This window comes from Nerophis lumbriciformis, linkage group LG30 (genome assembly GCF_033978685.3).
Source record: "Nerophis lumbriciformis linkage group LG30, RoL_Nlum_v2.1, whole genome shotgun sequence".
Taxonomy (NCBI): Eukaryota; Metazoa; Chordata; class Actinopteri; order Syngnathiformes; family Syngnathidae; genus Nerophis; species Nerophis lumbriciformis.
This window is the reverse complement of record NC_084577.2, coordinates 18,502,133-18,519,986: the sequence shown is the minus strand read 5'-3', so window position 1 is coordinate 18,519,986 and position 17,854 is coordinate 18,502,133. Positions and strand designations below refer to the sequence as shown.

The window sequence follows — 17,854 nt, the reverse complement described above, 5'->3', positions numbered from 1 at the left end:
TGCTTCTTCACGAAAATTAAAGGCCCGAAATTAATTAACAGCAATAAACAAGGGTCTATTGTACCTCATGTAGTTCTACTTGTGCATAATAATCAAGTAGTTCATCATTAATACATTGCAGCAAGAGAGAGTGCAGTACTTGGCTACAACCAGCATAGGCACCTTTGATTCAATCTCAACTCGTTTACAGTTCTGATCAAAAGTAATTTATTAGTTTTATAGCATTAACCTGTTCAGGCTTCATGGGTGAGCTGGATCCTATCCCAGTGGGGTAGGATAGTCAATCACAATCACACCTATGAACACTTTTGATTCTCCAATAACATAACATGCATGTTTTTGGACTGTGAGAAGAAACCAGTATGGGAACAACACCGTCTTGTTGTTGACCTAGATGGTTGTCATGATCTAACCATATCTTCTTATCTGTGTATTTTTTGAAATATTTGCTGTCAGCGTTGGTCTACTTAATCCCCTGATACACCATTTCTGCCATGCCATCCCGGATACCCTTGCTGTATTCCAGTGTGGCGCGGTGGATCTTCCACTCATACAAGCCACTCTTGCGAAGGTGCCTGAGAAATTTGGGAGCCCCCGGGAAAATCACATTGTCTGCCACGATCATTGATCCTTTTCCGAGGAGACCAGAGCCCTCCAGCATCTGAAAACACCATCATGCCAACAAGTATGCAATTAGCAACAGCAGAAACCACCTTAAATTAACTAGTGATAAGCAATAAGCACCTGAAAAATTCATTCACTTATTTTTTTGCTATTAAAGTGCCCCACTAATGCAACATTGACACTTATTTCATAGTTCTGGACCTAAAAATGTTGTGTACAGGTTAAATTCCCCACAAAATAGACTCGGTAGTAATTTTAGGTTTGATTTTTAAAAGAGTTTCAGCACATGGAGACTGAAGGCAAATGTTGTATTGTGTTCGATGTGTTTTGGTAGCATCTAGCAGAATCATGTTATTGTCATGCAGAGTTTTGAAGGAATAATCAAATATGTCTACCAAATGCATTGTTGCAGGTTGTCGCATCACAACTAAAGAAGGGGTCAGCATGCATTCATTTCCAAAGGATTGCATTATGAGGAAAGTATGGACCTCTCCAGTCAAATTGACTCATGCAAAATGGGAGTGTAATTTGCAGCCCTCATTTTAATGATTCTGTCGTCGAAGAAGAAGGGGTTTTGGTTGAAGATTGGATGGAAAAGATTTCAAAGATTCAAGCCAAATGCAATCCTGAAAATCAAGAGCGCCCTTGAGGAAAGAAAGACAGGGTCATACTCTGTAGAAAACCGCCGACTAGGCGCTAAAAACGAGAGAAACAGAAGGTAAGTTGCTATTATTCTATTTTGTGTCCTCTTCTACTGATCTTTTCATCAGTATGCTTGAGAAAACGCTGAAAAAGCAGGAGAAAACACAGGTTATGGTGTCTATGGAAGAGCAGGAAAGTCCTGAAATGGGGATTTCTGTTTTGCTCATAATGTTAACCATATAAATTTTAAATTAATCATGGACTAGGGTGACAAAACAATTAAATGGGCAAATTAATAGTTGCAAATTATTTTATTCACACTGTCTATGCGGGGAAATGGGCTCCAGTGCTGTAGATGAGGTCACACCAAGAGGGGGCCTGCATATCGATTCTAGCAATGGAAAGAGGGCGTTCCAAGTAGTTAGTTATCTACCCAGTAGTCATAAACTAAATTATATTATGGGAATTGACTGCAATATTTATTTCAGCAGTTTAAAATACATTAATAGAACTTATTAGTGAAATTTCGGTCATCTGGAATTGGGGCTGGGATGAAAAAATGTCCTGTTGATACAATGTATTTATTATAGTTCAGTCCTTGGAGAATGACAGTTTAGAAAGCTGTCTGCATACAAGCCGTGTACTACTAAATCCGTTCCATTTGCATCCCCAGGAATCAAGTATAAATGCATGATACAATTAATTTAGAAAAGTGTCTTGCACATTGATCTGAAACACTGAAAAAATAGCATTAGTTGCCTGTCTCTGTTTCCTAAAATTAGACTTCACCAATAAAAATAGTACTTAAACACTTAAGAAATGTTATATATTTTTTACATTTGCGTGTTATCCGAAAGAGTCCCTCGTTTATCGCTGTTAATTGGTTCCATTAATTCTCACCGTGGTAAATTAATTTCTGCGAAGTAGGAATTACTGATGATAAACAAAATATTTTCATAGCTAGAGCATAAAAAAAACGGTTTAGGACCTTCTAAATACGTTTTTCAACATTATGACTGCATGACCTTCTAGACATGGAATAACCCACAGTCACCTTTACACTAGTTTAATCCAATACAGTAGACATACTGCACTGACTTTAGGAGTCATTGTCTCATTTATTGGCCAATATTACATTAGTAGTAATAGTTTGAGTTCATTTAGACCAGGGGTCGGCAACCCGCGGCTCTAGAGCCGCATGCGGCTCTTCAGCGCCGTCCTAGTGGCTCTCTGGAACTTTAAAAAAAATGTATGAACAATGGAAAAAGATGAGGGGGAAAAAAAAATCAATTTTTTGTTTTAATATGGTTTCTGTAGGAGGACAAACAGGACACACGCATCCCTAATTGTTACAAAGCACACTGTTTATATTAAACATGCTTCACTGATTCGAGTATTTGGCGAGCGCCGTTTTGTCCTACTCATTTTGGCGGTCCTTGAACTCACCGTAGTTTGTTTACATGTATAACTTTCTCCGACTTTCTAGGACGTGTTTTATGCCACTTCTTTTTCTGTCTCATTTTGTCCACCAAACTTTTAACGTTGTGCATGAAAGGTGAGTTTTGTTGATGTTATTGACTTGTGTGGAGTGCTAATCAGACATATTTGGTCACTGCATGACTGCAAGCTAATCGATGCTAACATGCTATTTAGGCTAGCTATATGTACATATTGCATCATTATGCCTCATTTGTAGCTATATTTGAGGTAATTTAGTTTCCTTTAAGTCCTCTTAATTCAATTTATATCTCATGACACACTATCTGTGTGTAAAATGGCTTTTAATTTTTTGCGGCTCCAGACAGATTTGTTTTTGTATTTTTGGTCCAATATGGCTCTTTCAACATTTTGGGTTGCCGACCCCTGATTTAGACAGTTTTATCCTTAAAAATGCTTAATTTAGGTCATAAATACGTACAATATATTCGAAAGAAATTTGCAATCGAGTGAAGCTGCAAACTTTGAAGCACAATGTGTCGAGGGAACACTGTATATTTAAGTTTATTTTATTTTTATTTTTTAAAAAGACTCATGTCCCTTGGTTTATTTTTGTTGCATCATTCAGATTCTCTGGAGACCATGAAAAGGTAAGAAACTTTGCTCATTAATTTTTCGTTATATTTCATGAAACTTTAACTATGACTCAGCATGGGGGTTACTGTCCTGTTTTTTTTTTTTAAATGTTATTTGTTCATTTTTTAAATACAATTTTATACACAACTTTGTTGAATCACGGTTATGTGCTTGGTGTCCCCATGCAACAGTATTTGCTAAAACTCACTCCTGTTACCATCAGTGATGGGCAGTAACAGGCTTAACTACATATTCCAGTAGCTTTGCGGTAGCTTAGCTACTTTTTTAACAAGTAGCTTTCCTTGTAGCTTAGCTACAGGCCAAACAAATATGGGGAAAATACAATGACCTAGATAAATGAGAACATCCATCCATCCATACGGAGATAATCCATGATGGTTGGTTGGTGTTCTAATGATGACTTCACAATTGGCTAAGGTTAAGGCGAAACATTATGGACTGGCCAATCAGAGGCACGATAAGGCCGGTCATCGAAACTAGTAAGCAAAATCACAACATACACGCAATCATGTCACATGACGACGAGGGAGTCAGAGACAGAGGGACGCTTCAAGGTGATAACTCAAAAAAAAAAAAAAGAAACATACTTGAAAATGGCAGAGAAATTCTCTCCCATAGATTAGATTTTTCCTTTAGTGATGAAGATGACGTGCAGGAAACCCACAATAATGTGTGTCGTTGACCATATTTAGACAAATGACAATATCCAAAACCTTAGTTTTTAGTTGTTTACTCTGTAAACCAAATTCAGAACTGCCCTCTTCATCAAAGACGTCCAACACAAATTTAGGAACACACACAATAATGTGTGTCCTTGGCCATATTTAGACAAATGACAATACCCAAAACCTTAGTTTATAGATGTTTACTCTGTAAACCAAATTCAAAACTGCCCTCTTCATTAAAGACGTTCAACACAAATTTAGGAACACATATTAAAGTGAGTTGAGTTCATTAACGGCACATAACCATTACCAAATGTTCCCAAACAATACACAAGTCATTGTTTTTTTTTGGTCAAGATATAGATAGATGTTTTTTTTACTGTAGTTAGAGAAAATGAATGACATTATCGGGGTGGGCCAAAGAAAAGGCAAACTAAATAAATACATACAGTGGAGTGCAGAGATGCCAAGACGTAGTTGTAGGGTGTCCCCAGCTAAATGACAGATAGTTAATAGTAATGGACCCTTATCTCAGTTACTTTAACATTGATATTATACATACTACTACTACTTGCTACTTTTGCACTGTAGCTTGTAGTGTAGCTTACTACACTTCTCTGGAGATAGCTTTCTCTGTAGCTTAGCTACATAGTATCTTGTAGCTTAGCCTACTACATTTTCGCTTGCCCATCACTGGTTACGATGTTACTCAAATGAGACACATTTGGTTTATGAATGAGGTGAAAGACAGAAATTCAAGATTCTGCCACCAATTTGATGGAAAGGCCTACATCAGTGGTGTCCAAAGTGTGGCCCGGGCTAATGTTTTAATGACCCACGGCACATTATAAGAATACTATTACAAAAAAAAGCGCATAGAGGTCAAATTTAACGAGAAAAAATGCAACGCTGACTCCATTAACACAAAGCTATGCCATGCAGGCCGTTTTTTTCTTAACAACTGTCACCGGTCAACAAATATAATAATGAATCAAAATTAATATTGTTAGAATTTTTTGAATTATTGAATGCTCCATTTACTTCACATCAACTATTCCACTTTGAAATATTTTGTGGGGTAAACTATTGGATATTTTTTTTGCTATTAAAAAAAGTAGGTTTTCTGTGTCAAATACACCATTAAACAAACAAGAAAAATCATGAAAAAATCATGAAAGCATATAATCGAAGCATAGGTTTGAAGTTGAGTTTTAGATTTAAGAGTTGAAAGTGAAACAATAAATGTATGGCTTATTTTTTACAATTTTATGAGAGGTGGTGCCCTTTTGGATCCCTGAGAATTTTAGTGTTTTTATTTTTTATTTTTTTGTTATTGCTCAAAACATAATTATGTATCAAAGTCAATGTTGGTTTGAATTATTGACCTATTTAAGGCTCCAAATACTTCACATCAAATATTCTACTTAAAACATTTTTTAAGGGGGAATATTGCATATTTTGTTTTTTTGCCTTAAAAAGCACATAAAACATTAAAAAAATAAATATATTTTTTTTATCAACAGATAAATTAAAAATGTGACTTATTTATAACGATTTTATGACAGAGACCCGTTCGGGTTTCTGAGACTAAACTTGAGGGGAGCCCTAAAGGTAAAAACAAAATCTATATATTGTATTGGTTTATTAAATGAAAAATATCAAAATGGCCCCCGCATGCTTTGATTTTTCAGTGTGCTTCCCTCAGTGGAAAAAGTTTAGAAACCCTAGCCTACATTGTTCTATGTACAGTATACAAGCCATCAGTTTGTTGTGGTGATGCTCAACACATCAGTTTTGCATATATACCTGCAGATCAGTCACGTAGCATTTCTTCCAGTGGTCCATGAAGACAAAATCCAGTCTCTCCAAACCAAAATCAGACCGCAAGCGTGGGATGACTTCATCTGATGGATTCACAATCAGCTCTACCTGAAAAGGAAAGTCAGACATTTTTCCCATGTCTTGACTGTCATCAGTTTTTTGGTGTTTGGCAGACGCACAGCGTCGTCATCAAAGCCTGCCAGGCGGATGATTTTCTCAGCGATGGCGGCGTTATACTGGTCCATCTCAACGCTGTAGATCCTTGCACCCAGCGGCAGAGACCGGGCCATACGCACAGTGCTATACCCACAGTGGGTCCCTAATTCCAGGATTGTAAGAGGACTCTGCTCTGTCAGAATCCGGTCCAGGATCTTTCCTACATGCAAATGCAAAGTGTCCCTTCAGGTACAGACATCATTACCATTAGCAGTTTATGGATTATGCACTACAGCAGGGGTGTCCAAACTGAAAAATAAAGCATGCGGGGGTCATTTTGTTATTTTTCATTTTCAAAACCATTAAAAAAAAATTTTGTTTTACTTTTATAGCTCTCGTCAAGTTTGGTCCTGGGACTCCGTTATAAAATATGTTTAAAAAAAGTAATATATCATTTTTTAAATTTGTTTTCAATGCCTACCGTAAATCTCTAGAACAAATTAAGGTCTATCTATCGATATAAATGAATACATTTTTTATTTATTTTATGCCGTTTTGTCAAAACCCTATTTTTTATTGCGATAACACAAAATATACAATATTTCCCCCAAAATATTTTCACAATGGAATATTTGATGTGAAGTAATTGGAGCCATAAACAGTTAAATAATTCACATATCGTTTTTTTTTTTTTTTTAACAATTAGTTAAAAAATAAATAAATACCCCACTACAATTTTTGGGGAACCATAAAGGCCCCACTCATAAGTGTTAAAACTAAGTCAGACATTTAAAAAAAATCAACACTTAATATGTTGATTATCTGTTTTTATTATTTTTTCATGCCCTTTTTATCAAAGAAAACTTTGTGTTTAAAATGGCAAACACAAAATATGCAATATTTTTCCCCAACCTATTTCAGACAGGAATTTTTATGTAAAGTAATTGGAGCCTCTAGTATGTCAATCTTTCATAAAAACATAGATTTTGATTCATAATTATTTTTGAGCAACGACAGCTTTAAAAATGTTTGTAAAAATCCCCCTAAAATGATTGGCCATCCAAAAGAGTTCCACTCATTTTTTTAATTTACTTTTTCACATTCAACACTTAAATCTCTAGATCAACTTCATCTTTATCTGTCGAGAATACGTTTTTATGATTCTGTTTTTTTGGTCTGTTTTTTGTTCTTTTTGACACAGAAAACTTATAGATACACTTTTTTTATGGCAAACGCACAGAATTTGCAATATTTCCCCCCCAAAATACTTTAAAGTAGAATTTTTTTATATGAAGTTATCAGAGCCTTGAATGCGTCCATAATTCATCCCATTGATTTTTATTAATTATTATTTTTCCGAGCAATGACCGCTTGAAAGAAAAAAAACAGCCTGCATAGCAGCTTTATGTTATTAAAGACTAGACTTTAGACTTCCTTTTTATTGTCATTCAAATTTGAACTTTACAGTACAGATATGAACGAAATTTCAATATTGCAGCTTTTTCTTGTTACATTTAATTACTATGCTCTTATATTCCACTTTTTAATGTTTTTAAAAAAAACAATATTTGTAGAATGTTCCGTGCTGGGGGTTGCAAATGGCCCTGGGGCACACTTTGGACACCCTTGTACTACAATATATTCACCCTTTTTTGGTCCTATGTTACTGATGAACTCCACCTTGCTGCACCACTCGTCAAAAGCTTCCAGAACGCTGTCCGGGTCCCCTGGGGTAGCATGAGTGAGAACATACTGGTAGGCCCGCTCCTCACGGCTCAGACCCGTAACGCAGTCCTTCCAAAGACGTACCAGGACGGCACGGTAGAACAGCGCAAAGTAGAAGCGGTATCTGATGAGCAGTGTCAGCAGGAGGGGTATAAAGGCGAAAGCAATGGCTGGGTACACCATCCTCGTGCACGCACACCTGTCACAGGAAATTAGCAATCATTTATGTGCCATGAAGGAGCATTAAGGCAAGGCACTTAATACACGGAACATGTCTATAGAACCACATTTCTCTCACATGAAAAGGAACACACTAAACAATAAGCAAGAAAACCACGAACAGAACCCAGGCTCTGTCTCCAAGTATGGTCACCATGGCAACGTCATAGACGCTATTCTCCTATTACAAGTCAATGTTCCGTCTAAAGCATTCTAAAACTTGAACTTTAGAGGAAAAAGTAGTACATGTTGTGTCTGACTTTGCTTACTTGGAACAATATTCGACTTCTGTGCCACCCTCTAATATTGAATTGATTCATCTGAGGGGTTTTGGGTGGGACAAGATGACCATTATTAGCAAAGACACTGTGACACATAGTGGGTGACAACTAACCCCATCATGGGGATGGTTCTTAAAATGTTATTTTAATGTGAAAATCTTTTGACAAAAGCAAGAAGGCGAAACTAAATTAAAGAAATAAAATTGTGTTGACAAATACATAACTTATTTACGTACAATGAGTAAGGAACATTAACCAGAAACACATCTTTGGGCCAGCATACTGTATATGTGATATGTATGAATGTGTCAAAAATAGGGATGTACGATAATATCGACCTGCCGATATTATCGGCCGATAAATGCATTAAAATGTAATATCGGAAATTATCGGTATCGTTTTTTTTTTATTATCGGTATCGTTTTTTTATTTTTTTATTTTATTTTTTTATTAAATCAACATAAAAAACACAAGATACACTTACAATTAGTGCACCAACCCAAAAAACCTCCCTCCCCCATTTACACTCATTCACACTCATTCACACAAAAGGGTTGTTTCTTTCTGTTATTAATATTCTGGTTCCTACATTATATATCAATATATATCAATACAGTCTGCAAGGGATACAGTCCGTAAGCACACATGATTGTGCGTGCTGCTGGTCCACTAATAGTACTAACCTTTAACAGTTAATTTTACTAATTTTCATTAATTACTAGTTTCTATGTAACTGTTTTTATATTGTTTTACTTTCTTTTTTATTCAAGAAAATGTTTTTAATTTATATATCTTATTTTATTAATTTAAAAAAAAAGTACCTTATGGCTTTTTAAGAGGCATATTATTTTCTTATTTGAGTTTTTAAATATGTTTATCTTCTTTCATTTTATTTTGTGTTGGCTTTAGAGGATAAAATGCGTGTTACACGCTTCATTTGCGGTTTATGGGACGTCACGTGGGTTTGCTTCCTGTTGCAGACCTCATTTGGAACGCCACATCTACCATTAAAGTGTTTTAAGAGAGCACAGCCTGTAGGTGCAATGTGCACAATTGAATAGCTTAGTCGCTCGGACAGCAATGTGTTTATACAAATTGAGATTGTGGTATAACGTTTGCAATGGAAATGAGCAATATCACCAGGAGTTTAACCAAGTGTTGTAATCAGTCACTGTTTTACAATAATTACAATTTGAACCAGTAATACTGTCAGGGATTTTACTGCGGTTTATAATTTATACCGGTAGTTGCATATCTAGTATGAATATATGAGTATGTTTGTAATTTCTTGCTAAGCATCAAGGCTAATAACCATGTTAGCTAGCTAATAACAATCAAAATAGCTTTTCTTTCACACTTTTTGAGGTTAGCAATTTTTTCCTTGGAAAAAACTGTCTAGAAAGCCTAGAATTAGAACGCACACTTTTGTTGACGAAAATACGAACACACAAGTAGGAAGTGCGTTGCTATGGGCAGTGAAATCAATGCGCCTAGGAAAGAAGTTCTGGTAATGCTTAAAATTGCCACAAAACAGTAAATATTGTACATACCACATATTGTTATAAGTGTGTCCGTTACTACATGATATATACAGCATGTATATAAAACGTTGATGGTGCGTTTTGAAGTTGTTTTAGAGGGCTTTGAAGGCAACATAGGGGACTTCCATTAGCTACATCTCACAGGCGTTTTTTTAATCTTTAGAATCCGACATGGTGTTCTTGTCTTTTATAAGGATTGTGAATGATAGGCAAACTTCCAAAAATGTGCAGTTCCCCTTTAAATGGCATTATAAATCATTAAATATGATGTCTAAAGGCATTTTTTTTTAAACGTCTTACAATTGTATGACATTTAAAGTCAATAAGTCAATCAACTAAATGAAAATTAACCTGATAACTTTGCCTGCATTGATAAATTTGCTATGTCCGTTTTTCTTTCTTTTTTTCGTCTCCGGCCTTTAAAATGGATTAAAGAAGTCTCTCTCTGTGTATCGCTCTTAGAGCACCTGAGCCTCTGTCCAACTGTCTCTGGCTGATCCCAGTTCTCTAGATGTAAATGTCCGTACTACAATTTGAAGGTCACTGCCCTCTAGTGGCAACATATAACGAGTGCAACAAGTAACCCCGTTATCCTCTGCTATACGACCACTCCTATTATGTGTTGCTATAAAGTAACACCAATACCTTGTTAAACACAACCACAGTTATATAACCACCAAGATATGACTGAAGCTCACACCTTAAAAACTAGTATGTAATTTATAAATTATGTTGTACTACACTTCATTATGCATACATTATAAGGATCACATTAACAATATCTGACTACTCCAAATCATGCTGTCATTGTCTGTCAATGGTCTAGTTTCACAGTGCCATGAAGTTAAAAACCGCGTGAAAAGAAAGCACCTTGAGTAAAGCCTATAAAACTGATTCATAATATTTTATTAAAACAGACTCACCTGGTGTCCAGAGAGGAGTGACCAAAGAAGAGCAGCTTGGTAGGGCACTCAAACGCAGAAAGATGCAAGCGCGTGAGAGAAGGTAAGAGATCTGAAGCTATGAATTATTAAGGCATCCCATGCATACAGCGTGTCCTCCTGTAAATAAATGACACTGTACATTAACACAGTGTAATATGAACACGTCTGTTTTAGTGTCCAGTGTTTTTTATTGCTTTGGATCAGACACAGCTACTGTTTTATGTACGTTTTTTAACCATGCAAAGAGCAGCAGTGTGAGACAAAGCGTAGCAGACGCGCAAAGTATCACATTAACAGCAACAGGTGTGTGTTTAAATAAACCGACTCAAATTTCCCCATCAAGTAACATAACCTCTTTTATGAAAGGTGCACAGTAAAACAATCTGTTTTTGAATATAGACACATTTAATTTGAATAAATATGGGAGTCTTTTTTCGCTGGGTGAAAAACATTGTGGCTGTAGACAACTTCCAGATGTAATTTGTTATTAACGCCACAGGATGGCGTTTGGGATGGGATACTAGGTACCGTTCACATTTGAACCGATACGGTACCAGTTACCGGTAACAGAGAATCCATGCCAGTACTCAACGATACCAATTTTATTTGTGTGTGTGTTAATAAATATTAAGTGTTTCTGATAAATAAAATTTAATTTTTTAATTGCAAAATTTTAAAATGAGCTGATTATAATAACTGCTGTCCAGACGTTAGATGGCAGTAGAGTATAGTTTATGGTGTGTGTTTTGTTTTTTGTTGCGCTCTAAAAAGTCTTAATACTGTAAGTATTGTACTCATTTTGCACCAGCTGTTTGATTGTAATTTGCATCTTAGTTGTAGTTTTCATTCGCAAAACTGGGGGTGTTGAAATTGTAATGTAAATCAGCAGCATGTCAATAGCAAAGTCAATGTATAGTAGCATCAAGCTAGCGCATTTTTTGGAAAAGTGGAGCCTTACTTTACTTACGTTGGAGCATTTTATGAGTCAGTTGCTTTGTTGGCAATGAAAATTGCAACATTACCGAGAGGTAGTTTGGCTGAGTCCGCTCCCAGTGCTGCTGGAGTGATCGCCAAGTGACATCCCGCACAACCCAAGTACCAAAACATGGCACCGTTGGGTTTTGTGTGATTCGGTCTGTGCCGAAAAAAGTACCGGATATGGTACCCATCCCTATGCACAGCCGTTGGTGTGAAATTTATGGCGCTACGGCCTAATATATATATTGTGATATATATTGCAGCCTCTTGCGATAACAATATATATCATAATATAGTATTTGGCTTACAAATGATAATAGAACCATTTCAAAACCGGTTACAAAGGCTCCGAATTTGATGTCTGCTTTAACAAATTGCGTCATTTCCGGTTGTATTATTTTCTCAAAACGATTATTATTCTAATTGCTTATTTACTGTTAATATCTGGTGATTTTTGCGGTTCTGTCATGGTTCTATCTACACTTCTGTTAAAATGTAGTAGGCACTTACTCTTCTGTTGTGTGGATACTTTAAATTAGTTTTGGGGGATACCACAATGTGTGTATCAAAATCGATCCAATACCAAGTTACAGGGACAATATTGGTTAATTAATATCATTAAATGTTGTCTACCTTGTACGTTTTTGTGTCGTTGCCTGAAATAAATAAATGAATGAAAAAAATGAATACATAAAGATACTTAAGATGATTCTATTTCTAATTCCAATTATAATCAGACAAAAACAGAATGGCGCTGTAACAATATCAATTAAATATTCAAATTATTTATTTGCTCTTTTTTATTACATACAATATTTTGAGCAACAAAAAGTCAAAAGTGCAAAATAACTAAGCAAATGCAAAAAATGGTATTGGCTGTAATTTCCTGAGTTTGTAAACATCAAGAAAAGACCCCCCAAAAAATTGTAATAGTACAAATATCGATATAATCACTATAATATTGATCATATACTGATACTATGCTTGATAATGTTACTGTCAATATTTGTATTGATCGTCCAATCTCTGTTTACATTGAAGATAACCAAGCTAAGCAGTTAGCGTGACTTATTGTATCCTTTTTACGGTGGGTAGTGTAGCATGTTTAGCTATTCCTCTTCCTCCAGTGATAATGGCACATGTAAGAAACGCATTAGCCACTAGCGGGGACGCTACATTGCGTTGAGAATACGGTTGTTTACTTGTTGCAGTCAAATTTACAGGACACAGGTAGAATGTGCCATCAATAATGCATTATCACATTGTAACAATAGTATTACAAACTGTGTATATCAGGCATGTCAAACACATTTTCACTGAGAGCCACATCACATTTTTGGTTGCTCTCAAAGGCCCCTTGTAACAGTGAATAATATATATATATATATATATATATATATATATATATATATATATATATATATATATATATATATATATATATATGTCTTAATAAGGTTATCCAAAAAATAGTGCTCGATACCGTAGTAGAGCGCAATATATGTATGTGTGGGGGAAAAAAATCACAAGACTATTTCATCTCTACAGGCCTGTTTCATGAGGGGGGGTTCCCTCAATCATCAGGAGATTTTAATAGGAGCATTCACATACCATGGTTTATATAGGTCACAGAGTGGGTGGGTACAGGCTGGCGTAGGGGCGTGGTGATTGGCTCATGTGTTACCTAGGAGGTGTTTCCGTCTGTGGCGGCATGCTGTTACAATTTCGCTGCGCTTGTTGAGGGATGACAGGTCTGGACGGTAAATAATAAACAGTTTCTCTTTCAAGCATAGGTTGCATCTTTTATTACCACTATTGTAAGGTGTGCTGGATGCAAGAATTTGCCATGTTATTGAATATTCAACATTATTGTCTTTGAGGTCCCAAATGTGTTTGCTGAGTTCTGTGGTATTCCGCAGGTTTTGGTTCCTGAAAGAAGCCTTGTGATTGTTCCATCTGGTTTTGAATTCTCCCTCGGTTAATCCTACATATGTGTCGGATGTGTTAATGTCCTTGCGTGTTACCTTAGATTGGTAGACAACTGATGTTTGTAAGCACCCCCCGTTGAGAGGGCAATCAGGTTTCTTTCGACAGTTGCAGCCTTTGTTGGTTTTGGAGTCGCTCTGTCCGGGGGCCGACAGCTCATTTGCAATTGTTTTGTTGTGGTTTGAGATAGTTTGTCGTATATTGTTCATACAGCTGTAGCTCAATTTAATGTTGTTCTTGTTGAATACTTTTCTTAGGGTGTTGTCTTTGGGAAAGTGTTTGTCAATCAGATTGAGGAATTTGTGTCCAATGTTAGTTGAGACGTTTTTGCTGTATGGGGGGTTGTACCAGATGATGTTGTTTCGTTTTCTGTTCTTTTTTGGCTGGTTTCCTGGCGTGGGTTCATAGGTGAGGGTGAAATTGTATCCGCTTTCATTAAGGGCTTTTTGGTACGGGGGGGTTGCTTGGTCAAATTCAGCTTTGCTAGATGACAGCATCGATAGCCTTTTATTAATTCCGGTAGGTATTCTTTTCGTGGTGGTGGGTGGGTGGCAAACAACAGCACAACTTTATCTCCTTTGATATCGAAGAATTTTACCCTTCCATCACGCAAGACCTACTGACTCAAGCACTAGACTTCGCCTCAGACTACGACTCAATCACAGGCAACGAAAGAAACATCATCATCCACGCAAAAAACTCCATTCTCATCCACAACAGTACACCATGGCAAAAAAAGAACAATGCAACATTTGACGTCACTATGGGAAGTTTTGACGGAGCAGAAACGTGTGAACTCGTTGGGAGTTTCCTCCTCTCCCAGCTCGCTAGCCTCAATCTGAACCTTGGTATTTACCGTGATGACGGACTGGCAGTGTGTCGCACCTCGCCAAGGAGCAGCGAGAATACCAAGAAGCGCATATGCCAAATTTTCAAAGAGAACGGCCTACGGATCACGATTGAAGCCAACAAGCAAACCGTCAACTTCCTTGACGTCACTTTCAACCTGAGAAATAACAGCTACCAACCATTCACGAAACCCAACACAACACTCCAATACGTGCACCATGACAGCAACCACCCACCCACCACCACGAAAAGAATACCTACCGGAATTAATAAAAGGCTATCGATGCTGTCATCTAGCAAAGCTGAATTTGACCAAGCAACCCCCCCGTACCAAAAAGCCCTTGATGAAAGCGGATACAATTTCACCCTCACCTATGAACCCACGCCAGGAAACCAGCCAAAAAAGAACAGAAAACGAAACAACATCATCTGGTACAACCCCCCATACAGCAAAAACGTCTCAACTAACATTGGACACAAATTTCTCAATCTGATTGACAAACACTTTCCCAAAGACAACACCCTAAGAAAAGTATTCAACAAGAACAACATTAAATTGAGCTACAGCTGTATGAACAATATACGACAAATTATCTCAAACCACAACAAAACAATTGCAAATGAGCCGTCGGCCCCCGGACAGAGCGACTCCAAAACCAACAAAGGCTGCAACTGTCGAAAGAAACCTGATTGCCCTCTCAACGGGGGGTGCTTACAAACATCAGTTGTCTACCAATCTAAGGTAACACGCAAGGACATTAACACATCCGACACATATGTAGGATTAACCGAGGGAGAATTCAAAACCAGATGGAACAATCACAAGGCTTCTTTCAGGAACCAAAACCTGCGGAATACCACAGAACTCAGCAAACACATTTGGGACCTCAAAGACAATAATGTTGAATATTCAATAACATGGCAAATTCTTGCATCCAGCACACCTTACAATAGTGGTAATAAAAGATGCAACCTATGCTTGAAAGAGAAACTGTTTATTATTTACCGTCCAGACCTGTCATCCCTCAACAAGCGCAGCGAAATTGTAACAGCATGCCGCCACAGACGGAAACACCTCCTAGGTAACACATGAGCCAATCACCACGCCCCTACGCCAGCCTGTACCCACCCACTCTGTGACCTATATAAACCATGGTATGTGAGTGCTCCCATTAAAATCTCCTGATGATTGAGGGAACCCCCCCTCATGAAACAGGCCTGTAGAGATGAAATAGTCTTGTGATTTTTTTCCCCCACACATACATATATATATATATATATATATATATATATATATATATATATATATATATATTATAATATTATAATATATTATATATATTATATATACACACATATATACATATATATATATATATATATATATATATATATATATATATGTATATGTGTGTGTGTGTGTATATATATATGTATACAGTATATACTGTATGTATGTACAATATATTTATATATGTATATAGACAATACATATTACCTATGCATTTTATGTTTACGTACGCTGTAAAAAAAAAAAAAAAAAAATCTAATTTTACTGCAAAAAACTGTCAGCTCAGTCTCCAAAATTTAACCATGAAATTTGCGTAGTTTTCTTTTTACAGAATATTACTGTAAATGGATTGTGTTTTTCTACAGTTTTTTTTTTTTTTACTGTAAAATCTACAGTTGTTGTTTTTATTGTTTTACTTTCTTTTTTTTTTCTTTTCTTTTTTTTTACCAAGTACCACCTCAGAAAAAACTTGGCTCTCAAAGTACCATTGTAATGACCAACATTAAAATACAGTAGCGTAGTAGGCCTATGTATTCATTACAAACAAGGCAGAGGTTTTATTTAACAATAATATTTAATGTTTTTGGCCACTGTAACATTACATTCAGTTTGAACAGTAACACTGTGTTTGAATATAGGAAAATTACACACCGTACTTCGATCATGTGATTCTTTGGCGTACTCCAGTTTGAGAATTACTGTTGGAATGTATTAATGTATATGGAAAAACTATACTAAAGTTGTTTATATGGTCGAAAAAAAATTCTGTCAAGTCTATTTTTTACAATGTACAATTTGATGGATAAATTGCATTGGAATTTTAAGTCAAGCAGATATGTAGGTATTTATTTTTATTTTTAACAAAAAAATGTTTTGGAATGTATGATAGCATAATATTTTGTTGCACTATTGGATACAATTAAAGTTTAAAATATATGCAATTGCTTGCAGTACATGTATTTCATTAAGGGCAAAATGAAAAGAAAAAATACGTTTAGTAAGAAAAGACAAAGTACTTTATTAACACGTATTATTTCCAGGCTTTTGCAGGCCTCATAAAATTTTGTTTTATAAGGAGCTGAGATAGGCTCTGGCACACCCCGCGACCCCGAATGTGACAAGCGGTAGGAAATGGATGGATGGCCCTGAGTTTGACACTTGTCATACTGTATAACGTCTACATAGCACAACCCTAACTTACAGTAGACATAGAATTGCAAAAAGGAACATTCAGAAATGTAAAACAATAATTGGGTATTTGATTTTTTTTTTCCTCTTAAAAATGACATGTCACAATGATTGAAACTGACTTATAAAAATGTATTTCCTTTAATATCATCCTGTCTAGAGAAGGAGCAGGAACATTACATTGTTGTGAAAAGGTTGGGATAGTTCCTCTTTATTTTTCATGTCATTTATACACACAACTTTCTTTAATAAATGCTGGAGACACATGAGTTGTGATTGACATCTGCACATATTAGGTAGACAATATGAACAACAATTTTGCTTTTGACTCTGAAAGATTACGCGTACAATAATTAGTTGGCCGTTTTAAACGGATATTTTTTTAAGGTGTTCAAATGACAAAAAATGTGTCATCAAAAATATGATTTGCCACCTAAATGTTTGAAAATATTTTTTATTATGTAACACGTGGATCGCTAACCTTCGCTATCATTAAATTTTCTTCTCGCATAACAACAACATGACTGCAAATTGTTAGTTGCTTTTCTGGGATAGTTTGTGTGTGTGCGCACACACAAGACAAAAGTGAGTGACAAGCCTGACCGCCTAACAAATTCTTCCAATTTTTATCCAATATAATTTGTCATTGTGAAAAATAAAGACAATTCAAAAATACATATGTTCTGTTATAGAAAGCTAGCTGCTGGTGTTGTCAATTTTTTTGTGGGGCTGTCAAATGGTAACATTTTTTTATCAGATTAATAAAATTTTATAATTTGGACTCATCTTGATTAATCACACTTGCTTGCATAATTCAAATTTTCCTAAGAAAAGACCTCCATATTTGTAC

General features: G+C 36.0%; 1 protein-coding gene across 1 annotated transcript; it reads right to left on the bottom strand.

The window, feature by feature from the left end:
• Nucleotides 1–295: 295 nt before the first annotated feature.
• tomt (transmembrane O-methyltransferase) lies at nucleotides 296–7,910 on the bottom strand. The gene is made up of 4 exons (XM_061925964.1): nucleotides 7,649–7,910; nucleotides 6,026–6,222; nucleotides 5,832–5,954; nucleotides 296–661 (listed from the first exon to the last, which is right to left on the bottom strand). Exons 1-4 carry the CDS (start codon nucleotides 7,908–7,910, stop codon nucleotides 464–466), a joined length of 780 nt encoding a protein of 259 aa, XP_061781948.1. The 3' UTR covers nucleotides 296–463.
• Between the last annotated feature and the right edge of the window lie 9,944 nt (nucleotides 7,911–17,854).

What these genes read in the sequence shown, in the direction of transcription:
- tomt (XM_061925964.1), bottom strand. Translation starts at nt 7,910, where the DNA reads ATGGTGTACCCAGCCATTGCTTTCGCCTTTATACCCCTCCTGCTGACA. An exon ending in TAACATAGGACCAAAAAAGG is followed by an intron (nt 6,223 to 7,648) that starts GTGAATATATTG and finishes ATTTGCATGTAG; the next exon opens with GAAAGATCCTGGACCGGATT. An exon ending in CAGGCTTTGATGACGACGCT is followed by an intron (nt 5,955 to 6,025) that starts GTGCGTCTGCCA and finishes TTTCCTTTTCAG; the next exon opens with GTAGAGCTGATTGTGAATCC.